The sequence below is a fragment of the Lissotriton vulgaris genome, chromosome 1_1 (genome assembly GCF_964263255.1).
Source record: "Lissotriton vulgaris chromosome 1_1, aLisVul1.2, whole genome shotgun sequence".
NCBI lineage: Eukaryota > Metazoa > Chordata > Amphibia > Caudata > Salamandridae > Lissotriton > Lissotriton vulgaris.
In genome coordinates this window covers 292,093,397-292,119,181 of record NC_141685.1, presented here as the reverse complement: position 1 = coordinate 292,119,181, position 25,785 = coordinate 292,093,397, and the positions used below count along the sequence as shown (strand labels likewise).

Genomic DNA, 25,785 nt, shown 5'->3' with positions numbered 1-25,785 from the left:
TAAAGTAAGATGTCCCATGGCCCTGTTGCTGACCAGGCAAACAGGTTACCTGAGTGTTAATCTTAGCTACCTCACTTGAGCAAATTGTGTGAAAAATCTACAGTGCAAAGGAACATGCTAAATGTCATTATTAAAATATATAAAATGTGTACATTCTGTTACAGCTCTGTCATATTAGTTGAATGGACTAATGTGTGCGCAGGTTTGTGGTGGATACATAGAGGAATGTTACTAGGTAGATCTTACACAGTTAACAACATTTGGGATAAGTGTGATGGAGGGTGCCCTAGAGAGGCCAGGTGCTGCAGCCAGTGTGATACGGAGAGAACCAGAAAGACTAAGCTCTGCAGCCAGAGGGATGACAAGAGATCAAGGACCCGATTCACAGAATGAACTTAAGACTCACTCCTAAACTTACTACTTTTGGTATTCACAGAATGAACTTACTGCTTTTGGCATTCACTGAACGCACTTACAACTTTTGGTATTCACAGAATGAACTTACTACTTTTGGTATTCACAGAAGTTAGGATTTTGTCTTAAGACAGACTTAAGACAGACTTAAGTTAGGATTTTGTCTTAAGTCTGTCTTAAGACAAACTTAAGACAAAATCCTAACTTCTGTGAAAACCAAAAGTAGTAAATTCATTCTGTGAATACCAAAAGTAGTAAGTTCATTCTGTGAATACCAAAATAGTAGTACGTTTAGGATTGAGTCTTAAGTTCATTCTGTGAATCGGGCCCTATGTGAGGTCATGTCCAGCAGTCAGAATGACGAGGAGAGATCCAGAGGGACAGGCTCTGCTGCAAGTGTGATGAGAGGGATCCAGCAAACTAGACTATGCAGTCAGTGTGGTATATTTACAATGCCCCAGAAGCACTTTTATGCTGCCGGAGCATCACTTTTGTGATGCTGCGGAGCCGCAGTGTGCTGGCCCATATTTACAAGGCCACGCAAAGCCACCCTGCCTTGCTTTTCCTGGCGTTCAAAATATGGAGTAAGGCAGTTTCACACTCTGTGTAAAAGCGGTGTTCCATGGGTGTTGCTGTGGGTGTCCCCAAACAAAACATATGGTTTTGACAATGTGCCATATTTACAACATAGTATAAATCTGGGGCAGTGCCAACACTAATGCATTACTAAAGCTGACATAACAAATAGAAATGTTTAATTGAAGGTGTCCTTCCTGCACAAAAACAATCATGTCAACAACACAGACAACCTTGCACCACAGTGCCTGCATTGGTGCTTGGCTGCAGTTTGTGTACCAGAGTTGGCATAAAGGACAGGAATGCACGCAACTTGTAGATACAGTGCATTCCTGTCCTTTTCTTTTGACATTGGGCAGCAGAACTAGAAGGCTTGCGGTGCTGCCCTATGCCAAAATATTGTAAATATGCACCAGGCTCTGCAACCAGTGTGACAGAGAAAGTCCCAGAAAAGGCAGGATCTGCATCCACTGTGATAGCGGTAAGACCTATCGAGGTAGGACCTTGCTGACAGTATAAATAGTTAGAAAGGCAGATGGGCCAGTCCTCTGCACTTTGTGTCATGAACGAAAATTGAGCGAACAGGATCCCTTTTTTTGGAGATGTGGAGGAAATAAGACAACATTTTGGTATTTAACATTTTGTTTAACAATAAAAAACAGAGAGAAAAACAGTTACAAGGGCAATGAGAAATCATAGAAACATAAACAAAAATGAGCCACAGGGCATTCCATTTAGCTGCAAACAAATTTACACAGAAGACAACATTTCCCGATTGGGATTCATGTGGTATAATACATGAAATCTGGGACTTCAACCTATTTCTATACCCACACTATTTTGTTAGAGACACTATTCTACAAGACTCTGGGCCAGATTCACAGAACTAACTTAAGACAAAATCCTAAACTTACTACCATTTTGGTATTCACAGAAGGCACTTACTCATTTCGGTATTCACAGAAGTTTGGACTCCTAACTTTAGGACTCCTAAATACAGTCTGTGAATACCGAAAGTCTTAAAATTAGGATTTTTCTCAGTTTAGGAGTCCTAAAGTTAGGAGTCCTAACTTTACTACTACTAAATTGAGAAAAATCCTGATTTTAAGACTTTCGGTATTCACAGAAGGCATTTAGGAGTCCTAAAGTTAGGACTCCTAACTTCTGTGAATACTGAAATGAGTAAGTGCTTTCTGTGAATATCAAAATGGTAGTAAGTTTAGGATTTTGTCTTAAGTTAGTTCTGTGAATCTGGCCCTCTGCAGCCACATTTCCATTCTCCGACTTATCTTATAAGTACAAAGTTAAAAGGATTTCTGGTCACTACATACATGGAACTACCAGAACAGCAGTTGTACCATCAGCTTCCACCTCACACTTCAAAACTCTCACTAGAAGGCACACTAATAGGAGAGTAACAGATCAAAAAAAGTAAAGTCCAATAATCAAAGTCTTGGCCACGGACAGGGATAAAACTTTGGAAGAAAAATATATATAGTAGAGCAAGGCAGAAAGAACATGTCCTCTAGTGGTAATGTTGTCCTAAGTCTCCTCTGCTCAGACCTTCCTTTGTGTTTCTTGCTTCCATATACATCCCAGTCCTCCGGGCCAGTTGCCAGTGGCAGCGGAGAGCTAACCTCCTCCTACGAGTTGTGCCCTCCCTGGTCAACTTGGCAGTTCCGCATCCGCTCACACTTGGCCACGCGGTTTCCTTCCCAGTAGCCAACATCCTGCCCATCGTGACAACGACACTTGGTGCAAGAATCCACCCAAACGTACTCTCCGCCGGGAATGACCTGGGCCTGGGAGGCATCGGCGTAGCAGTTGGGACCTAGGTGAAGTGTGAAAGAAAGAGAAAAAAGTCAGCAAGTGAAATATTTTCAGACACCTTTTTTCCTAGGTAAGATAATTCCACTTGTATTGGCTAGATAATATGGTTTGAAGAGGTTTGCACTGTTTCTATGGTTGTGTCTAGGTTCATTACTGTTAAATGGGCTTTGAGAGTGGGGATGGGATCTTAAAATGCAATTACAGAGAAGATGGAGCAGAGGGGCTGAAGACTTTAAGTAAAACATCCCCAAAAACATATACAATATAAAGTTTTGTTAATTACTTGAATTTGAACGTACATTTTCTACAATGTCTTCAGGATACAAATGGAAGTTGGGATTGTAGGGAATGGAGAAGCACCAATATTTCAGAGAACCTACTTCAGATTAACTGTTGTTGACTGGGCAGTCCCTCTACAGAACTTATACTACAGCACTAAGGGGCAGATTTACGAGCCCCGGCGCCACTTTCGTGCCGCCGTTGCATCACTTCTGTGACGTAGTGGCGGTGTAAACCATGCGCCACATTGCGCCCTATTTACAACGTGACGCATCTATGGAGATGCGTCACATTGTAAAAACCTGCGTCAGGTTTCATGTGGGCATTCTGGCGCCGTGGGGGGGGGGGGGGCATTCCAACACAGGAACGCCTCGGAAAAGTGCCTGAGTGAAATCTACAAGATTTTACTCAGTCACTTTTCCAACGCTGTGTCAAAACCTTGCGCCTGCTTGAAGCAGGCGTAAGGTGTAATGCACCATGTTGAGGATTGGCCAGGTTGGAACAGTGCTGGAGTTGCGTTGCGCCTGAGACACAACTCCAGCACTGCGCCAACCTTAAGCCGGCAGATGTGACACGCATCTGTTTATCCTTGCACCATGATGTGCCGCATTGTAAATGCGGTGCATCTGTGGTGGCGCAAGGGTAAACTTGTGTCACGCATCTTTCCTGGCGCACACCTGCTGATTTGCGGGGATATGCCGGGAAACGTAAATCTGCACCCCTGTGTCTTTCTTGGAGACAACTCATCTCTTTCTTTCTGGGACAATAGCTGTGTGTTTGTACCTGGGAGAGATCGATCTTCTTACTTGTAAACTAGGAAACACCTTGACTCACCCGTCACAGAGACTCTCTCAATATGTTTTACATACTGCCTTTGAGACACCTTGGGGCATAATATCAAGGGCATTATCGCTGCTTTAGCGGGACTTTTTCCCGCTAAAGCGGCAATAATTTTATCGCCCTATTAGCAAGCTGTCGCTAAAAGCAGTTAGCGACAGCTTGTAGGCGATAGCGGCCGGTTTGGGGCCTGCTTTGCATGTCAGCAATATTTATTGCTTATGACATGCAAAGTGGGAGTACCCAACCTGTTAGCGACTGAAAGCAGTCGCTAACATCGCTATCGCCTATTATCAACGCAGGCGAAGCGATAAAAAAAATTGCACTAAGCGTGAATATCGCCAAACCCTAACGCCTGCTCAGACCACTTCTTAGCCTGTATATCCAATGGGAGGTGGATATTCAGGTTACGACCCTATTGGCGATGTTGCCTGAATATCGCTGGATTTCCAGCGATATTCAGGCATTGAGCCGCTATCGCCGGATATTTTATCCCATTTGAGATAAACATTGCTAATAGCATGTTATCTCAGCAATAAAATCCGGCGATGCGCAGCGATAAAAAAATAATCGCTAAGCTCATTTAGGGATAATTATCGCTATTTGTTGCTAATATGCCGCTGTCACTTTTCCTTCTAAGGAAAAACATAACCATAGAAACCTGAGGCGGGAGAGCCAATCAACCTATTCATCTCTTCAACACTGACTTCGTCCCTCCTTTAAGTTTGGGTTATATCTGTTCTATCAACAAAATTCACTTAGGCATGGAACATAAAATATTTTTATGAACTGTCTTAGGACCTCATAGTGTCTCCGAACAGAAACCCATCTGATTTCTGTAGGAAATTTTCAATCTGAAGCAAAATGTTGTGCTATCCTCAAAATGGAAAAAAAGTCCATTACCATCCAGTTTTATCTCAGAACGTTAGTATTTCCTAGTGATCATCACCTCAGTATTCCATACACAAGATCCAAAGAGGGTAATCATGCACTGAGAAATTAAGGAAGCAAAAACCATAGGGATACATGATCCTAAAAGTCAAGAACTGAGACAGTTTGTGAAGGGCCTCAGATAAGCTGTTCCACAAGATAGCTACATTGCAGAGTTTCTTCTTAACCACATAATAGCTACACATAGATACCAGACTCATGGGGAAGAATGTGTACATGGAGCAAAGACATCTGATAAAATGGGATCTTACATGTTAGGTATCGTAGAGTATTTTCATATTCCGACTGAGAAAGCACCTTGTATTCATTTACCAAAGACAATGGGCCTGATTCACAGAACTAACTTAAGACAAAATCCTAAACGTACTACTTTTGGTATTCACAGAATCTAGGATTTTGTCTTAAGTTTGTCTTAAGCCAAACTTAAGACAGACTAAAGACAGACTTAAGTTAGGATTTTGTCTTAAGTCTGTCTTAAGTTTGTCTTAAGACAAACTTAAGACAAAATTCTAACTTATGTGAATACCAAAAGTAGTAAGTTTAGGATTTTGTCTTAAGCTAGTTCTGTGAATCGGCCCCATACACTCCCTGCATCCTTTCTAAAGAACCACTCCTCCGTTCACCACTAGCAGGCTGATTCCGGGTGAGTCGGTATTCCTGTTCACAGTGGAAACCTATTCTTGCAATATAAAAGGGATTACAAGTGCCCCAATAATTCCAGGCACATTTTCATGAGCTAGGAGCAGATGGAAATATGCCTGGACGCTACTAACAAACTGAGGGAGATTAGATAGCTTTGATTCCTTTTGGCAAGGTTCACTCTATACGAAAACCATAAACATACATATATACATACATGAAGAATTGTTGTGGTCTTAAATACTATCCTCCAGCCTCCAACACTTGGGAAGGACTTCCATGGGCGTTGGGTGGGTGTTTCCATGCAACTCCCATGGATTTTTTACACATTCCAGATTTACCAAAACTGGTAGACCTGTGAATGCTCCAAAAAGATACACCTTCTCAGGTGATGAGTAACAAGGAGAAATATCTTTATTTCTTCTTGTTACTTCCTCTTTCTGTATATATACCCTGCATTCTGCAGCACACATAGAAAGAGGAATATGCCTCAGGGGATTGTTTATGTTGAGGAAGGTGCCCCTTCCTGCACAAAAACAGCAAAGCATACAATGCAGGCACTCTTGCACCATGGTGCAAAGCTGCCAATGGGGCGCCAGCGCAAGGCAAAAGGCAGGAATTCCCAGTTTTGCCTTACATATGGCACATTCCTGCCATTTTCCTGTCAAGCAGTGAAGCTCAGCAACTCACCTTGCTGCCCTGCACTGATTGACATTCTGGTAAACAGGCCCGCAAGCTTCTCACCTAGTTTGAATCCCAATAAACTGGGATATTTAATCTTTGCTCCATTTTACACATCTCACCTTTTTCAGCGAATCGGGCTGTTTGCGACTGAAAAAAAAAGCATCTTACATCTGGCCCCACAAGAAGAACCATTAACCCACATCAAAGGCGAGCCTACTGCATATTTCTTCAACCTACTCACAGTTGCATAATACATGCAGATATGATAAAGCTGCTATGCTGCTCAGGAGAGGGGACCAGGTCCATGTGCACTCACCATCCTTGCACTTGGGGCAGCATTCTCCCTTCTCGTACACTGGATTCACGCACGGTGGTGGGGCGCAGTCGGCAACGAGGCACCGCGCAATTCCATCCAGGTCACAGGAACACTGCTCGCACTCGGACGGCTGAAAAGGTAAGCAGAATGGTGAGCAGGAGGGGAGTGTTCAACAACTAGCACAAGAGCACTCACTTTTCTGGGTAAGGATCAAGAAAATCTGTCTTACAACAAAAAATATAAATCAACCTAGGAGATTGTGTGATGTACAACAGGCTCATGAATGAAGCAGTAGAAGCAGGTAACGTCTGAGGTCATTCGCTCTTTAATATGCTCTCCTTATAAGTCTTTAAATCTTAAAAATACTGATATTAATAAAATGTATTTATTGGTTATTGTACATATAATCTATGCTTCAAATGACACACTGTTGCACGTGTCTGCAAAAAACATGTAGTTTCGTTTGTTCTCCATTTTCCTGCAAATTTAACAAGTGCCAGGAAAAAGTACATATGAAAAGAACAAACAACTGCCTGGATTTATTGTTAACATAAAATTGAAAATTCTAAAAACTAAACTTATTTTCCCCAGGAGGTTAAGTAAATCTCAAAAGAGAGGTGACCAGAGAGACATAAGGACAGATAAAAACATTTTATTGTGAAGATCTTGCCTGGTCCTCAATACATATCCTGTTGAAAGTCTAGTCTTTTGAACAAAGGTCCAAACGTGGATATGCCCCACCTGGTTCAAGGACAATAAATTAAATCAATGAGTTGTTGTATCTCATCCTATGGCCACATTTTGTACACAAAATATGAGGATTGTGTATGCCTTATTTCTATCATCATCCATACTAATATAATAAAGAGAGAGCCCAAACCTTTGAGGCGGGTAATCTCCGGAACCACAGCACCAATCACAACACCCAGTACAGCGTTGGAAAGGGCAGTTGCAGCAGAAGGACATAGGCTATGCAGACGCCCACCATATATATTTAAAAGGTAAAAGAAACGTGCCAGCAAAGTAGTCCCTTGTGGGCGTGTCTGCGTTGTGCTGTGGGCGTGCCGAACGCTGGGGGCGTGTGGTACGTTCCGCCCTTCGTGCCATGTCTCATATCGTGTGCTAATCCGACCCTGCTCCCTTTAAATACCCCTGCACCCCATAATCATAACGCACCCTTACTCCTTAAAATACCCCAACACCCTTAAACACTAACCCATCTTAACCCTATAAATATACCCTGTACCCCAAAACCCAAACCTATCCCTAAACCCTAAAAATACCCCTGGACCCCAAAACCCAAACCTAGCCCTGAACCCTATAAATACCCCTGTACCTCAAAACCCAAACCTATCCCTGAACCCTAAAAATACCACTGTACCCCAAAACCCAAACCTACCCCTGAACCCTAAAATACCCCTGTACCCCAAAACCAAAACCTAGCCCTGAACCCTTAAAATACCCCTCTACCCCAAACCCAAACCTACCCCTGAACCCTAAAAATACCCCTGTACCCCAAAACCCAAACCTAGCCCTTAACCCTAAAAATAACCCTGTACCCCAAAACCCAAACCTACCCCTGAACCCTAAAATACCCCTGTACCCCAAAACCCAAACCTAACCCTGAACCCTAAAAATACCCCGATACCCCAAAACCCAAACCTAGCCCTGAACCCTAAAAATACCCCTGTACCCCAAAACCCATACCTATCCCTAAACCCTAAAACGACCCCTGTACCCCATAACCCAAAACTATATCTGAACCCTTAAAATACCCAAACACCCCAAAACATATACCTCAGTACCCCAAAACATATACCCCTACACCAATACTTACCTTATCCAAACATTTTAAAAAAACATGCTTTTACGAATTTTGTTGTAAATGTATGCGTGGTAAAAGCATATAAAATGTAATGCCATGCGTTATAATGGCATTGCGGAGGGATGTATGTCGTTACTACGCATGCTTTTACAACGCATGCCTTTACCACGCAACTTTTACAACGCAAGTCGTTACAACGACTTGCGTTAGGGGGCGCTGGATAGTGAATAGTTTAATTTACTATTCCAACTCCAGTCCCCGTGGATAGTAGGGAAGGTTTTGGATAGTAAATTAAACCATTCCCTATCCTACAGCGCCCCTCAGCGCAAGTCGTTGTAACGACTTGCGCTGTAAAAGTTGTGTGGTAAAGGTAGTGCGTGGTAAAAGTTGCGTTGTAAACGCTGTTCCCCATTGCGAAGTCATGGTACTTTCGTAATGAAAGTATGCAGAGTCATGGTATGCGGAAAGAAAGTTGCGGAATAATGGGTGTTTACCCTCTCCCGGTAAGTACATTGGCGGCACGGCGGCCCACATCTCCAGCAACATATTCATATTTTTTCACCACCCATTTGAAAAATGCACAGGTCTCTCTCATTGATGGCCAGCACCCACATACACTTTTAGACACACCTCCCGCCACAAGTTCTAGAATTGCGAACTTTAGAGCTGGGGAGCTACGTTCGAATCTCAGCATCAGCTCAACATCCTGTGATTCCAGGCAAATCGCTTTGTCTCCCCCATGCCTACCACAAATTAATGTGATCTTCTGTAATGTAAATTGTGCTCATGCCATGTTGTCGAGTTCGCGCTATATAATATTGCAAGGAAAAATAAAGTTGCATCGCAAGCGCGACACAGCTCCAGCAAGGCTCGGGGGTGCCCTATCTCTAACATGCTTCGTCAATCCTTACGCCTGCTTCAAGCAGGTGCAGGATTTTGACGCAGCATGGACCTAAAAGTGACTAAGTGAAATCTTGTAGATTTCACTCAGCCCCTTTTAGGAGGCGTTCCTGCACCGGAAGGCCCCCCCCCCCCTGCGCCGGAACGCCTTCTTGTGGCGCAGGGCTTTACTACGTGACGCATCTCCCAGATGCGTCACGTTGTGAGTACCTTGCACCATGGCGCTGGATATGCGCCGCCGCTGCGTCACAACGACGGCGTTAAGGAGGCGCAAGGGGCTTGTAAATCTGCCCCCCCAGTATTTAGGAAAGCAAAAATTAAGCATATTTTGTAATTTTGAAGTGAGATGAAAACAAAGATTTTAATAGTATCAAAACAAATTAAGACACTTAAATTGGTGGCAAACAAATGATAAATGATTACTGAAACTCGATTTCTACACATCATTTTTGTGCAAAATAGTTTTATCAGTAAAACTGAATGTATGCTTTGTTTACACTGAAAAATGTCTCCCACCTCATTTTCATTAAAGCCACGTGGGTCGCAAAAATTGGGTTGTGGTTCTAAAACGTTTGAAAACGACTGAACTAAAGAATAAAAAACGTCAATGATGGAATGCTTGAATTGATCTGAGCCACTGGAAATTACTTTGGGCCGTATCTCTGTCCATCATCATTTTGCTCACCATGCTAACTCGGGGCCTCATTAGGATGGCGGTGAATCCGCGTCCTCCGGAAGCCACCGCCGGCCCAGAGGATGCGGATTCACCGCCGCGGTCACAGCACCCTCTGCAATGTAAAAAATGCAGGGTTTGCATTTTCCTGCACTACGTGGCGGGCACCATGTGGTGCCTGTCACCTGCTGTGGGGAAATGGAGGGGGGGCACCATAAAACGAAAGTGCCCCAAAACAGTGGGGGCCCGCAACGTGCTCCCGAAGTCAATCCCCGCCAGCCTTTAAATGGCGGGGGAACAGCCATGGAAAGACTGGCGAGAATTCAACATCCAAATCTTGCGGGCGGTGCCTGCTAGGCACCACCACCATTCTGTGGATGCGGGCGGGTCCGACAGCCAATCGTAATGGTTGCCTCTTTTGAACCCGTGGCGGATGGACTTCATCTGCCAGGCACACCTCCCGACATCCTGATGTGTTAGGCAGAAAAAGGCCTTACAATGGCGGTGAACCCACCACCACCAGCCTGCCGGTGGCGGGTTTAACACCATCGTAATCAGCCCCTGAGTTCTTTTTCTCAGCCTGTCTGCTGCCTTAGCACTGGTATATAGAGAGATAATTTCTAATGTGCCCACTTCTGTGACCCAATTAGGCATAACAATTCATTAACTAATCAGAGTTTATTTAAAAAGTAACTCTATTGTTTCAAGACCGTCGCGTCTGACTTCAATATGGTAGCGTCCCATGGTACTTGAACAGCCATGTTACTACATTGTCTAGGTAAAATAGAGCCCAGAAGTGTATCCCGTTACTAGGCGACGTCAGGGAGCAGCACCAACACCATGGAGCATAAAAAATGCTGCAGCAAATGTAGACATATGGATTCTGCTTGTGAGGAAGATGCCCTGCAGCTCTCTATAACAAAATCAGAGTAGACCTCCTGTAGAACTATTGCCAGCAGTGATAAGTTAAGAAGTGGGAGCTGCCTTCCAAGCCAGAGGGGGTCTACAACACCGAAGAGAGTAGGCAAGATTCTCACCCTGACCCGGGCATAGACACCTGTGAGAAAGAAGTAGAACAAAGGGGGAGGTATGTGCAAGGAACTGAGCATGAAGTGGTACATCATCTGTGAAACACTTTAGGCATCATTGTTTCACCGGTACAAGAGGAAAAGTGTGATTTCCTATTACAATATCCAAGGAAAGAACCTGGATCTTTGCCCATGCATGAAGTGATTAAGAAAGTTCTTTCTAGGGAAATAGAGGGTGACATGCTGCTACCCCTTTGTTAGTTCCTTGGGTGTATCTTAACCTATATGCCTTAGTGAACCATCTGTTGTCTCTGTGGGGCCCAAAGTCAGAGAACTATGGTCCGGGGGTGGTTAGATCCGGCTCGTGTATTCTGGGTGGTTCTCCGGCTCTTAGGGCCCGATTCACAGAACTAACTTAAGACTAAATCCTAAACTTACTACTTTTGGTATTCACAGAATGGATTTACGACTACTAAGTTTACGTCAGCACCCGGGCTGTAAATTCCGGCCCATGGGCGGAGCTTCAGGGTCGGAGGCGGAGCTCCCGGCCCAGAGGTGGAGATTTCAGCCATGGCTAAATCCCAACCTCCGTGCCAGAAGCTCCGCCTCCAAGCCGTAAGCTCCGTCTCCGGGCCGCAAGCTCTGCCACCGAGCCAGAAACTCCACCCCCGGGCTGGAATTTACGGCCCGAGTGCGGACGTAAAGTTAGTAGTCGTAAATCCACTCTGTGAATACCAAAAGTAGTAAGGGCATTCTGTGAATACCAAAAGTAGTAAGTTTAGGATTTTGTCTTAAGTGAATTCTGTGAATCGGGCCCCTAGTCAACATCTGGTCCTGAAGACCGATGCCAGATACAAAGGGTGGAGAGTCACTCTAGGGAAACAGATGGTTGAGGGTCACTGCACAAGGAAAGTGTGGCAGTTACAAAGCTCTTCCGTCATTTGCTGCTCAGATACCCAAACCAAGCTCTGTGGATCATGTCTCTTGCAACAATATAAACCAATAAACTATCTGCGAAGTTCCAGAATTCTGAGATCAGGCCATCTGGAGAAGTTGACAGGGACTTGGGCAGAACAGAATCGCCTTTCTTTATCAGCGGTCTATCTTACGGGGATAGAGAATGGGTATGTAGCCAGTTTGAGTTGAATGTTCCTGTGGTCATTGTCTCTGTGTCTTTGCCCATGTTTGTCTGAAGCAATTTAAGAGAAGTTCAGAACACCATGGCTTGACCTCTTTGCCTTCCTCCAGAATTCTCGTCTGCCCAGTCTCTGCTCTCGCCTTTCATCTTCAGAAGCTTGGGGGAAAATGTGATGAGTATTTAGTGGTCTGGGGGCTGCTATGTGCATTTTCTCATCTGCAAAGTTATTTGAAAAATCAGAGAAAATCATTTGGACAACTTGATGATTGCTCCAATGTAGGGTCAAAGACCACAGTTCCCACTCCTTTACAAGTGGCGGCTCAAACGCCTTGAATTTTTCCAGTTTGCCCATTTCTTCTCAGGTCCCCAAAACTGTCAGAGACACCTCACTGAGAAGTAGCTCTGTGGGTCTGGAAATTGAATGGTTAAGTTAGTCTCTAGGTTGTTCTGCAGAAGTGGCACGTCCCATATAAAAGTCCAAGAGAAAGAATACTTTCGAATTGTATGTGAGGCACGGAAACATTTTGGTTGTGTTTGTGTTTCCAGCGTGTTTCGGGCCATTTCTTTGGTTGTGGATAAGATTCTGTTTTAAAGAGATGGTTTTCTTTTGGGTCTCGCGGTTTCGATTTTACGAGCCAGTGGGCAGCCATCAGATTTAATAGATAGTATAATCTTTCTTTTTATGATGCTTTGGCTTTCCATCTTTTGAAAACTTTTCCCCCAAGATGTCCAGTATTGCGTACCCTAGTTCCTTCTTCTGCCATTCCAATGAGTCTTAACATCCTTCAGGAAGACACCTTGAAACCTTTGCAGTCTAATTCTTTGAGACTGCTGATCTTAAAGGTTGTCTTTTTAGTGGCCACCACCTTCAGGTGATAGGTCGGGGGAGATCGGTGACTTGTTCTCATGGTCCTTTTAGAAGAATGTTTCCTGACAGATTGGTTTTGAGACCAGAAGCCTCCTTACTGTCCATGGACGCTTCTTCTTTCTGAAGATCTTGCGTTTCAGTCTATCCTTCTCTGGCAGAGCTGGACGCTCTACGGCATACCCTTGACCTCCATGGGGCATTGTCCATATACCTGGATAGGACTTCTTCATGTTGCCACATAGATTAGCTTTTAATTTGGCCATGAAGAGCTATTGCTCTCCTAGGGCTACTTTAAGTAGACGGATTAGGTGGTCTTAAGCCTTGGTTTATGAGACGACAGGAGTGCCGCTTACATCCCTAGACAATAGTCATGTTATTCAGTGTCTCCTCTTCCTGGGCTGTTAGAAAAGCGTCCATTATAGACATTTGCATGGCAGTCACTTGGGCGTCCCCTCATACAGTCATCTCTCATTATAGGTGGCGCATGGAGGGAATAGCAATATCATCCTTTGGCTCTTCCGTGTGGTCCTCTGTACAATGATGTTGGACAAGCTGTCAATGTATGTCAATGCATTCATCGCTAGGTGTTGTATAGTGTCCTGTCGTGTCATTTTCTTTTTGCATATTTGCATGAATTTTGCTTGCATCTTGGGTATGGTCTTGTGACGTAAGGACTGGGAATGAGGAAGACGGATGAGGAAGTATATCTTGGTTTACTCACCAAGAACTCTTCAGTACAGTGAGTCCTAGTCTTTATTGTCATAGCCATATCACAAGGGAAGATGAATCCTGCCAGGTATGGCGCCAAAGTAAAATTGCCTAAGTTAACGATTTCTTATTGCTTCTTGGCTATCAGGAAGATGTACGGCAAACCCCCACTCCCCCCCTTATTAGAACAAGATAGAGAGGTTATAGAGGTTCAGCCCTGTTGGATTGGGTGTTTAAGTTTGTATAGTATAGGTGAAAGCGGTACCCCTGTCGGGACAGAGCTCATGACAGAAGGACGGTGTCGAGGAAGACTAGGACCTGAAGTAACACAGGTTACTGGTTAGCAATCTGTGCAATCTCCATTACAAATAAGATATAGGACGCCCTTGGAACTGGATTGGCACTTAGTACTGTGGTCGGCAAAATAAGGCTGTCGTACTGTTTAGGACTTAAACAAGCAAAAGCAGGGACTTTACTCTACCACTTAAAGGAAGACCTTGGAAATCCGGGAAACATTGTTTATGGTGCAACTTTTACCACGCAGTGCCTTTACAATGCAGGTTTTTCAACGCAAGTCATTACAACGAATTGCGCTGGGGGGCGCTCTCGGATAGGTAATAGTTTAATTTACTATCCAACATCTTCCCTATTATCCACGGGGACTGGAGTTGGAATAGTAAATTAAACTATTCACTATCCAGCACACCTCAACGCAAGTCGTTGTAACAACTTGCGTTGAAAAACCAACGTTGTAAAAGCATGCCTGGTAAAAGCATGCGTTGTAACAACGTACATCCAAAAATCCCAGTGGTCTTGCATACGCACGAGGTTCATATAAACATAGGTCCATATTTATGAAGCCTTTGCGTTGTCCTTGTGTCATACAAGGAGATGCAGGAACAAAGTAAAGCCTTCAGTAATATAAGGCCTTCTAAGCGTGGTCTTGTGTGGCTTAGTAAATAAATGTAGCGCAGGGCAGCTGCTTGCGCTTCAGTATATTACATTTGAACTTGGGCGGCGTTCCATGGGTGGAGCATGGGCCTTTCCAAGCACCCACCCACGGATTTTGGTGCGTTCCCAGATTTACAAAGATTTATAAATCTGAGAATGTATCAAAATACTACGCTTTTCCAAGTAAAGCGTAATGAGAAGAAATATAATTATTTCTCCTCGTTATTTCCTCATTCCACGTGTGCTGCGTTCTGCAGCACGCATAGAAGGAAGAAAATGCCTCGAAGGATTGTTTTTGTGCAGGAAGGTGTCCCTTTCTTCACAAACCAAATCCTGCCTGTCACGCTGACATCCTCGCACTTTGCTGCAAGGTTGCCTGCGTTGGCGCCAGGCAGTGCATAGTCACCAGCGCAAGGAGAGAGTAGAAATGCTCCATACCTTTGTAAAAATGGCGCATTTCTGCTCTCTCCCTTTCACACCATGCAGTGCAGCAACTTTGCTTGCGGCCCCGCTGTGTGTCAAAGGGTGGTAAATGTGCCCCTTAATCCATTAAATTTCTACTTTTGCCCCTCCTCCAGCTCTCTAGTTTTTCCATCATGTGAGCTGTTTCTTGCCTTGGCGCGGAGATACTCCTTCGGGAGTCGATTCCAGCGCGGTACAAACCCATAAATAAATAAATAAATAAAAAAAATAAGTACAACTTACTTCAGTTTTGTAAGGACAGTAATATGTTATTGAGTTGTATTGCCGATGCGGGTTGGACTTGTAACCTTGAAGCTGATAGGCCTGCACTATTAACAATAAAGTATGCCATGTAAGCTTGGCGCTATGTGGATTAGAAACCAGAGGGGTACACCCATGTCCCCTCACTATCAAGAACTCACAGCACTTTTATCAGATTCAAATATAGGCAGCTTAAGATTTGTGAAATAACTAAAAGGTGAAAAAGTACAAGTCACCTCGTGGGGTCTGTAGGCTCAGTGGGTTAGACCCACAAATAGTCGAACCTTTGTATGGAAGGGTCCATATTTGCAATATGTAAGAATACATTTTTGAAAACTGAAAGGCTAAATCATTGGATCGGTGTACAAGCTGAACAGAGTAGGCAAAAAGTCTTCAAGGGCAGAAGAAGACGTAAGTGGGACGCTTTGAAAGTTTGGTAAACTCGGGTGAGCAAAGTGCTCCTGCTGAAGGGGGTTGGTTCACCAGTTATCTTTTACCTTGTTGTCCTGTGTGCTCGAGCACTGGGGCAGATTTACAAGCCCCATGTGCCACATTTACGCTGCCTTTGCATCACTTCTGTGATGCAGAGGTGGCGTTAACCATGCGCCACATTGCGCCTTATTTACAATGTCACAAATCTTGGGAGATACGTCAGGTTGTAAAGCCCTGCACCACATGAAACCTGCGTTAGGTTTCATGTGGGCATTCCGGCGCAGGGTAGGCGTTCCGTTGCAGGAAAGCCTCGTAAAAGTGGCGCAGTGAAATCTACAGGATTTCACTGAGTCACTTTTACGTCCATGCTGCCTCAAAACCCTGCGCCTACTTGAAGCAGGCGTAAGGAGTGACGCAGCATGTTAGGCTTAGGGCGTCCCTGAGCATTGCTGGAGCCGCGTCACGCATGCAACACGACTCCAGCAAAGCGCCGTCCTTACGCCACAGGATGCAAGAAGCATCACCCTATCTTTGAGCCACGGTACGCAGCATTGTAAATGCGACGCATTCGTGGTGGCGCAGGGAGGGAATCGCGTGTCGCATCTGTTCTAGCGCATCCCTGCTGATTTGCAGAGATGCGCCAGAAGTCGTAAATCTGCCCGCTGTGTTTTACAGTATTGTTTAATGAGATGTAAATGTTGATTTTAAGGTTCGTGATGCTGATTTTATTGGTAAAATTCCACTGACACCCTCCGATTGCTGCACTCCATCAACCAAGGCTCTGCCCTTCAAAGAACACCTCTTCTAGAAGAAACCTCTTCGACTGCTTCCTGTCATGGATGCCAGCGAGAGACCCACGCATTTGTAAGCCCAACCCACCACTTGTGCCCATTTACTTATACTGCGACCGCTGCTTTGTAGCCAGCTTGGCACTTCTCTAAATACCCAGAGGTACATCACATGCAGAAACACGTGAATAATGTCTGCGGTTTGGCTCCATCTTGTTAGTTTCTTGTTTTTAAGTGTTGTCGAGAGACTTAAAATCTGGCACATAAACCACATGAGATTTAAACGCATATGTGGTATTTCTGCAGCAGTTATAATATCCAGACGCTTTCCCAATTTTGCAGAGCTTTACAATTAGCACCATGCACTAGAAAAGCATTTTTTACATTTTTTTTTTAAAAATGTGACACCACCTGTCACTGTCTTGCATCCACCGTCACAGCCTCACCGAAAGTAACTTGCAGTTGCGATGCGGCCAAGAACATATATATATAACCACCAGATGGCGCCATTCTACCACAGTAGTTATTCATGCATTCCGAGAGTTGGGACTTCGAAATTGGACTGATAGCACTCTGTAGGCGGGGCCAAGTGTACTATGCCGGTCAGTAGGGATGAAAATGCAACAATCCTCTCGCCTATCTGAGGTATTAGGAAGGTAACTCAGGGGCATATTATCAAGACAGGCGATAAAATTATCGCCGTTTTAGCAGCAGAAAACTGCCGCTAAAACGGCGATAATGGGCTTGATAATATGCTCTATGGAATTCCATTCTAGCAATGGGTCATTACACTTGGGCAAGTACCATGTGAAATGTGCCTGCGTCAGTCTTACACCTGCCATGAGGCAGGCGTAAGATATTGATGCATTTGCGTCCTAGAAGTGGCGCCGTGAAATCTCATAGATTTCCCAGCGTCACTTCTACGACCCTTTCTTGCCTGGGAACACCCACCCTGCATACATTATACCTGGTGCAGGTATAATGTGGCGCAGGAGTTTACAAAGTGATGCATCTCCCTAGATGCGTCACTTTGTAAAAATAGCGCACCATGGTGCATTTGTTACACCACTGGTGCGTCACAAAAAGTGACGCACCGGCGGCGCAAAAGTGACGCAAGGCCTCGTAAATAAGGCCCTGGGGGGCTTATTTATGAGCCCTTGCATCACTTTTACGCCGCCAGTGCATCACTTTTACGCCGCCAGTGCGTCACTTTTTGTGACGCACCAGTGGCGTAAAAAATTCAGCATGTTGCATCATATTTACAAAGTGACACATCTAGGTAGATGCGTCACTTTGTAAATCCCTGCGCCAGGTATAATGTATGTAGGGTGGGCGTTTTGACGCAAGTAAGCCTCGTAGAAGTGGCGCAGTGAAATCTATGAGATTTCACTGCGCCACTTCTAGGATGCAAGGCGCCAATATCTCACGCCTGCTTCACAGCAGGCGTAAGACTGACACAGGCACATTGAAATGGGACTTGCCAACATTAAATGACCCATTGCTGATTTTGCATCACTTTTGTAACACACTCCAGCAATGAGTCATTTTTGCATCGATACGTCAGAAACACTGACGTATCTGTAACTCCTTGCGACATGATGTGTCATATTGTAAATTTGAGGCCTCCAGCATGTCGCAAGGAGGGCGCACTGAAAAGTGATGCATTGCTGTTTTCACGCAGCGATGCGTCCCTTTTCATAAATGGGGCCCAGGGTTTCTACCAACCTGCTGCCGGGCAATGGAGGAAGATACTTCTTGTACTCTCATGGCCCCCGTGACTTCAGGAAGTCACATTGTGAAATCTCAGGAAGGGACCGCCTTGGAAGAAGCTCCATCTCAGAGTCATCAGACTGAACCTGAGAGGAGGACAAGCCACACTAATGTGTACTGACCACTGCCAGTGTGTCTTTATCGCTCTTCAACAGCCCTCTCCAAACTCAAGCACTTTTTCCAGCTACTCATTCTCTCAACTATTTTACCATCCTTCTTGCAATGTTCACAAACCCTTCTCTGAGTGCCAAGGGAGTGCTGCTCGGTCATACCTGTAGCTGGGGTTTCATATTCAGCCCTCAGGGAGAAGCGGGGAGAAGAGCAGTGCTCTGAAACTACCATGCTACAGAGGAGAGCTGGGTAGGTCTTTCAGCAGTGCTCTGAAGCTACCATGCTACAGAGGAGAGCTGGGTAGGTCTTTCAGCAGTGCTCTGAAGCTACCATGCTACAGATGAGAGCTGGGTAGGTCTTTAAGCAGTGCTCTGACACGATCATGCTACAGATGAGAGCTGGGTAGGTCTTAGGGCAGTGCTATGAAGCTACCATGCAACAGATGAGAGCTGGGTAGGTCTTTCAGCAGTGCTCTGAAGCTACCATGCTACAGATGAGAGCTGGGTAGGTCTTTAAGCAGTGCTCTGAAGCTACCATGCTACAGATGAGAGCTGGGTAGGTCTTTAAGCAGTGCTCTGAAGCTACCATGCTACAGATGAGAGCTGGGTAGGTCTTTAAGCAGTGCTCTGAAACTAACATGCTACAGATGAGAGCTGGGTAGGTCTTTAAGCAGTGCTCTGAAGCTACCATGCTACAGATGAGAGCTGGGTAGGTCTTGAGCAGTGCTCTGAAGCTAACATGCAACAGATGAGAGCTGGGTAGGTCTTTGAGCAGTGCTCTGAAGCTACCATGCAACAGATGAGAGCTGGGTAGGTCTTTGAGCAGTGCTCTGACACTATCATGCTACAGATGAGAGCTGGGTAGGTGTTTGAGCAGTGCTCTGAAACTACCATGCTACAGAGGAGAGCTGGGTAGGTCTTTCAGCAGTGCTCTGAAGCTACCATGCTACAGAGGAGAGCTGGGTAGGTCTTTCAGCAGTGCTCTGAAGCTACCATGCTACAGATGAGAGCTGGGTAGGTCTTTGAGCAATGCTCTGACACGATCATGCTACAGATGAGAGCTGGGTAGGTCTTAGGGCAGTGCTATGAAGCTACCATGCAGCAGATGAGAGCTGGGTAGGTCTTTCAGCAGTGCTCTGAAGCTACCATGCTACAGATGTCAGATGGGTAGGTCTTTGAGCAGTGCTCTGAAACTACCATGCTACAGATGAGAGCTGGGTAGGTCTTTAAGCAGTGCTCTGAAGCTACCATGCTACAGATGAGAGCTGGGTAGGTCTTGAGCAGTGCTCTGAAGCTAACATGCAACAGATGAGAGCTGGGTAGGTCTTTGAGCAGTGCTCTGAAGCTACCATGCAACAGATGAGAGCTGGGTAGGTCTTTGAGCAGTGCTCTGACACTATCATGCTACAGATGAGAGCTGGGTAGGTGTTTGAGCAGTGCTCTGAAACTACCATGCTACAGAGGAGAGCTGGGTAGGTCTTTCAGCAGTGCTCTGAAGCTACCATGCTACAGAGGAGAGCTGGGTAGGTCTTTCAGCAGTGCTCTGAAGCTACCATGCTACAGATGAGAGCTGGGTAGGTCTTAGGGCAGTGCTATGAAGCTACCATGCAACAGATGAGAGCTGGGTAGGTCTTTCAGCAGTGCTCTGAAGCTACCATGCTACAGATGTCAGATGGGTAGGTCTTTGAGCAGTGCTCTGAAACTACCATGCTACAGATGAGAGCTGGGTAGGTCTTTAAGCAGTGCTCTGAAGCTACCATGCTACAGATGAGAGCTGGGTAGGTCTTGAGCAGTGCTCTGAAGCTAACATGCAACAGATGAGAGCTGGGTAGGTCTTTGAGCAGTGCTCTGAAGCTACCATGCAACAGATGAGAGCTGGGTAGGTCTTTGAGCAGTGCTCTGACACTATCATGCTACAGATGAGAGCTGGGTAGGTCTTAGAGCAGTGCCCTGAAGCTACCAGGCTACAGATGAGAGCTGGGTAGGTCTTTCAGCAGTACCCTGAAGCTACCATGCTACAGAGGAGAGCTGGGTAGGTCTTTCAGCAGTGCTCTAGAGCTACCATGCTACGGAGGAGAGCTGGGTAGGTCTTTCAGCAGTGCTCTGAAGCTACCATGCTACAGGTGGGAGCTGGGTAGGCCTTTCAGCAGTGCTCTGAAGCTACCATGCAACAGATGAGAGCTGGGTAGGTCTTTGAGCAGTGCCCTGAAGCTACCAGGCTACAGATGAGAGCTGGGTAGGTCTTACAGCAGTGTCCTGAAGCTACCAGGCTACAGATGAGAGCTGGGTAGGTCTTAGAGCAGTGCCCTGAAGCTACCAGGCTACAGATGAGAGCTGGGTAGGTCTTTGAGCAGTGCCCTGAAGCTACCATGCTACAGATGAAAGCTGGGTAGGTCTTAGAGCAGTGCCCTGAAGCTACCAGGCTACAGATGAGAGCTGGGTAGGTCTTAGAGCAGTGCCCTGAAGCTACCAGGCTACAGAGGAGCGCTGGGTAGGTCTTAGAGCAGTGCCCTGAAGCTACCAGGCTACAGAGGAGAGCTGGGTAGGTCTTCCAGCAGTGCTCAGAAGCTACCATGCTACAGATGAGAGCGGGGTAGGTGTTTGAGCAGTGCCCTGAAGCTACCATGCTACAGATGAGAGCTGGGTAGGTCTTCCAGCAGTGCCCTGAAGCTACCATGCTACAGATGAGAGCTGAGTAGGTCTTTCAGCAGTGCTCTGAAGCTACCATGCTACACATGAGAGCTGGGTAGGTCTTTCAGCAGTGCTCTGAAGCTAACATGCTACAGATGAGAGCTGGGTAGGTCTTTCAGCAGTGCTCTGAAGCTACCTTGCCACAGGTGAGAGCTGGGTAGGTCTTTGAGCAGTGCTCTGAAGCTACCATGCTACAGATGAGAGCTGGGTAGGTGTTTGAGCAGTGCTCTGAAGCTAACATGCTACAGATGAGAGCTGGGTAGGTCTTTGAGCAGTGCTCTGAAGCTACCATGCCACAGGTGAGAGCTGGGTAGGTCTTTGAGCAGTGCCCTGAAGCTACCATGCCACAGGTGAGAGCTGGGTAGGTCTTTGAGCAGTGCTCTGAAGCTACCATGCCACAAGTGAGAGCTGGGTAGGTCTTTCAGCAGTGCCCTGAAGCTACCATGCCACAGGTGAGAGCTAGGTAGGTGTTTGAGCAGTGCCCTGAAGCTACCATGCCACAGGTGAGAGCTGGGTAGGTCTTTCAGCAGTGCCCTGAAGCTACTATGCCACAGGTGAGAGCTGGGTAGGTCTTTCAGCAGTGCCCTGAGGCTACCATGCCACAGGTGAGAGCTGGGTAGGTGTTTGAGCAGTGCCCTGAAGCTACCATGCTACAGAGGAGAGCTGGGTAGGTCTTTGAGCAGTGCTCTGAAGCTACCATGCCACAGAGGAGAGCTGGGTAGGTCTTTCAGCAGTGCCCTGAAGCTACCATGCTACAGATGTCAGCTGGGTAGGTCTTTCAGCGGGGCTCTGAAGCTACCATGCCACAGGTGAGAGCTGGGTAGGTCTTTCAGCAGTGCCCTGAAGCTACCATGCTACAGATGAGAGCTGGGTAGGTCTTAGAGCATTGCCCTGAAGCTACCAGGCTACAGATGAAAGCTGGGTAGGTCTTTCAGCAGTGCCCTGAAGCTACGAGGCTACAGATGAGAGCTGGGTAGGTCTTTCAGCAGTGCCCTGAAGCTACCATGCTACACATGAGAGCTGGGTAGGTCTTCCAGCAGTGCCCTGAAGTTACCATGCTACACATGAGAGCTGGGTAGGTCTTTCAGCAGTGCCCTGAAGCTACCATGCTACAGATGAGAGCTGGGTAGGTCTTTGAGCAGTGCCTTGAAGCTACCAGGCTACAGATGAGAGCTGGGTAGGTCTTTGAGCAGTGCCTTGAAGCTACCAGGCTACAGATGAGAGCTCGGTAGGTCTTGAGCAGTGCCCTGAAGCTACCATGCTACAGATGAGAGCTCGGTAGGTCTTTGAGCAGTGCCCTGAAGCTACCAGGCTACAGATGAGAGCTGGGTAGGTCTTTGAGCAGTGCCTTGAAGCTACCAGGCTACAGATGAGAGCTGGGTAGGTCTTTCAGCAGTGCCCTGAAGCTACCATGCTACAGATGAGAGCTGGGTAGGTCTTTGAGCAGTGCCTTGAAGCTACCATGCTACTGATTAGAGCTGGGTAGGGCCTTCAGCAGTGCCCTGAAGCTACTATGTACAGATGGGAGCTGGGTAGGTCTTTGAGTAGTGCTCTGAAGCTACCATGCTACAGATGAGAGCTGGGTAGGTCTTCCCGCAGTGCCCTGAAGCTACCATGCTACAGATGGGAGCTGGGGAGGTCTTTCAGCAGTGCCCTGGAGCTACCAGGCTACAGATCAGAACTGGGTAGGTCTTTGAGCAGTGCTCTGAAGCTACCATGCTACAGATGAGAGCTGGGTAGGTCTTTCATCAGTGCCCTGAAGCTACCAGGCTACAGATCAGAGCTGGGTAGGTCTTTCAGCAGTGCTCTGAAGCTACCATGCTACAGATGAGAGCTGGATAGGGCCTTCAGCAGTGCCCTGAAGCTACTATGCTACAGATGAGAGCTGGGTAGGTCTTTGAGCAGTGCTCTGAGGCTACCGTGCTACAGATGAGAGCTGGGTAGGTCTTTGAGCAGTGCCCTGAAGCTACTATGCTACAAATGAGAGCTGGGTAGGTCTTTGAGCAGTGCTCTGAGGCTACCATGCTACAGATGAGAGCTGGGTAGGTCTTTCAGCAGTGCCCTGAAGCTACTATGCTACAAATGAGAGCTGGGTAGGTCTTTGAGCAGTGCCCTGAAGCAACCAGGCTACAGATCAGAGCTGGGTAGGTCTTTCAGCAGTGCCCTGAAGCTACCAGGCTACAGATGAGAGCTGGGTAGGTCTTTGAGCAGTGCCCTGAAGCTACCATGATACAGATGAAAGCTGGGTAGGTCTTTGAGCAGTGCTCTGAAGCTACCATGCTACAGGTGGGAGCTGGGTAGGCCTTTCAGCAGGGCTCCGAAGCTACCAGGCTACAGATGAGAGCTGGGTAGGTCTTTGAGCAGTGCCCTGAAGCTACCAGGCTACAGATGAGAGCTGGGTAGGTCTTTCAGCAGTGCCCTGAAGTTACCATGCTACACATGAGAGCTGGGTAGGTCTTTCAGCAGTGCCCTGAAGTTACCATGCTACACATGAGAGCTGGGTAGGTCTTTCAGCAGTGCCCTGAAGCTACCATGCTACAGATGAGAGCTAGGTAGGTCTTCCAGCAGTGCCCTGAAGTTACCATCCTACACATGAGAGCTGGGTAAGTCTTTCAGCAGTGCCCTGAAGCTACCATGCTACAGATGAGAGCTGGGTAGGTCTTTCAGCAGTGCCCTGAAGCTACCATGCTACAGATGAGAGCTGGGTAGGTCTTTGAGCAGTGCTCTGAAGCTACCATGCTACAGATGAAAGCTGGGTAGGTCTTTCAGCAGTGCCCTGAAGCTACCATGCTACAGATGAGAGCTGAGTAGGTCTTTCAGCAGTGCCATGAAGCTACCATGCTACACATGAGAGCTGGGTAGGTCTTTCAGCAGTGCCCTGAAGCTACCATGCTACAGATGAGAGCTAGGTAGGTCTTTTAGCAGTGCCCTGAAGCTACCATGCTACAGATCAGAGCTGGGTAGGTCTTTGAGCAGTGCTCTGAAGCTACCATGCTACAGATGAAAGCTGGGTAGGTCTTTCAGCAGTGCCCTGAAGATACCATGCTGCAGATGAGAGCTGGCTAGGTTTTAGAGCAGTGCCCTGAAGCTACCATGCTACAGATGAGAGCTGAGTAGGTCTTTCAGCAGTGCCCTGAAGCTCCCATGCTACACATGAGAGCGGGGTAGGTGTTTGAGCAGTGCTCTGAAGCTACCATGCTACAGATGAGAGCTGAGTAGGTCTTTCAGCAGTGCTCTGAAGCTACCATGCTACAGATGAGAGCGGGGTAGGTGTTTGAGCAGTGCTCTGAAGCTAACATGCAACAGATGAGAGCTGGGTAGGTCTTCCAGCAGTGCCCTGAAGCTACCATGCTACAGATGAGAGCTGGGTAGGTCTTCCAGCAGTGCCCTGAAGCTACCATGCTACAGATGAGAGCTGAGTAGGTCTTTCAGCAGTGCTCAGAAGCTACCATGCTACAGAGGAGAGCTGGGTAGGTCTTTCAGCAGTGCTCCGAAGCTAAAAATGCTACAGATGATAGCTGGGTAGGTCTTAGAGCAGTGCTCTGAAGCTACCATGCTACAGATGGTAGCTGGGTAGGTCTTAGAGCAGTGCCCTGAAGTTACCATGCTACAGATGATAGCTGGGTAGGTCTTAGAGCAGTGCCCTGAAGTTACCATGCTACAGATGAGAGCTGGGTAGGTCTTAGAGCAGTGCCCTGAAGTTACCATGCTACAGATGAGAGCTAGGTAGGTCTTTCAGCAGTGCACTGAAGCTACCAGGCTACAGATGAGAGCTGGGTAGGTCTTTGAGCAGTGCCCTGAAGCTACCATGCTACAGATGAGAGCTGGGTAGGCTACAGGCTACAGGGGATTGCCGGAGAGGAGGTCTCTGAGTGGTGCTATATCATACTGCAGGGGATTGCAGAAGAGCAGGGCTCTGGGATTGCCAGAGAGGAGGTCTCTGGACAGTGCTATAGAGGATTGCCGGAGAGGAGGTCTCTGGGCTATGCTATATCATGCTACAAGGGGTTGCCTGGAGAGGAGGGCACGGAGATTTGGTAGCTGCGCATTTCATTGAAAACACGGAACTCATTTAAGAATATCCACTCCGATACACAATGGAGTTACCTACTGTACCCTCAACCCTTTGGTAAATCAACTTTCCCTTTGCATGCTAAAACCATATAATCCATTCACAAAAGTGACCTTTGAAAAACATCAGGCAATGAGAGAGGTGATGATTTGAGGTCACCCCTTACCGAGGGGGACGGCCAAGCAGGTGCCTTGAACACAAAGAGCATATCACGCTGAATGATTCGGTGGTGGTCCCATGCTCCTAGGATCACCCCAAGCAAAGTTATGGGCAAAAATACCATGCCAACCACAGGCCCAGCAAAGCATTATGGGGCAAGATTCTAGAGTTTAGTGAATATTATAGTATTAGCTCTCAGCTGAGCCCGAGAGCCTGCCCCTTGAGGAATGTTTTGATATTGGATACTATAATATTCACTGCACGCTAGAATATCCTCCCATAATGCTTTGCAGGGCCTTTAGTTGGGATTGTTGTTTTTGCCCATACCTGTGCTTGGGGTGGTCCAAGGAGGAAAGGACCACCACCGAATAATATCAGCATGATGTGCCATTTGTGTTGAAGGCATCTGCTTGGTCCTCTCCC

At 46.6% G+C, this 25,785-nt stretch overlaps 1 protein-coding gene across 1 annotated transcript in view; it reads right to left on the bottom strand.

Annotated features, from left to right (window-relative positions):
• Positions 1 to 1,614: 1,614 nt before the first annotated feature.
• The window catches only part of LOC147747067 (von Willebrand factor C domain-containing protein 2-like), a 73,747-nt gene continuing 49,576 nt past the window's right edge, over positions 1,615 to 25,785 (bottom strand). Inside the window, exons 3-5 of the mRNA XM_086936134.1 lie at positions 6,527 to 6,656; positions 2,260 to 2,821; positions 1,615 to 1,876 (exon numbers count right to left, since the gene is read on the bottom strand). Of these exons, the coding sequence (XP_086792260.1) occupies positions 2,634 to 2,821; positions 6,527 to 6,656 (318 nt within the window). The 3' untranslated portion in view covers positions 1,615 to 1,876; positions 2,260 to 2,633. The remainder of the gene's footprint in view (positions 1,877 to 2,259; positions 2,822 to 6,526; positions 6,657 to 25,785) is intronic.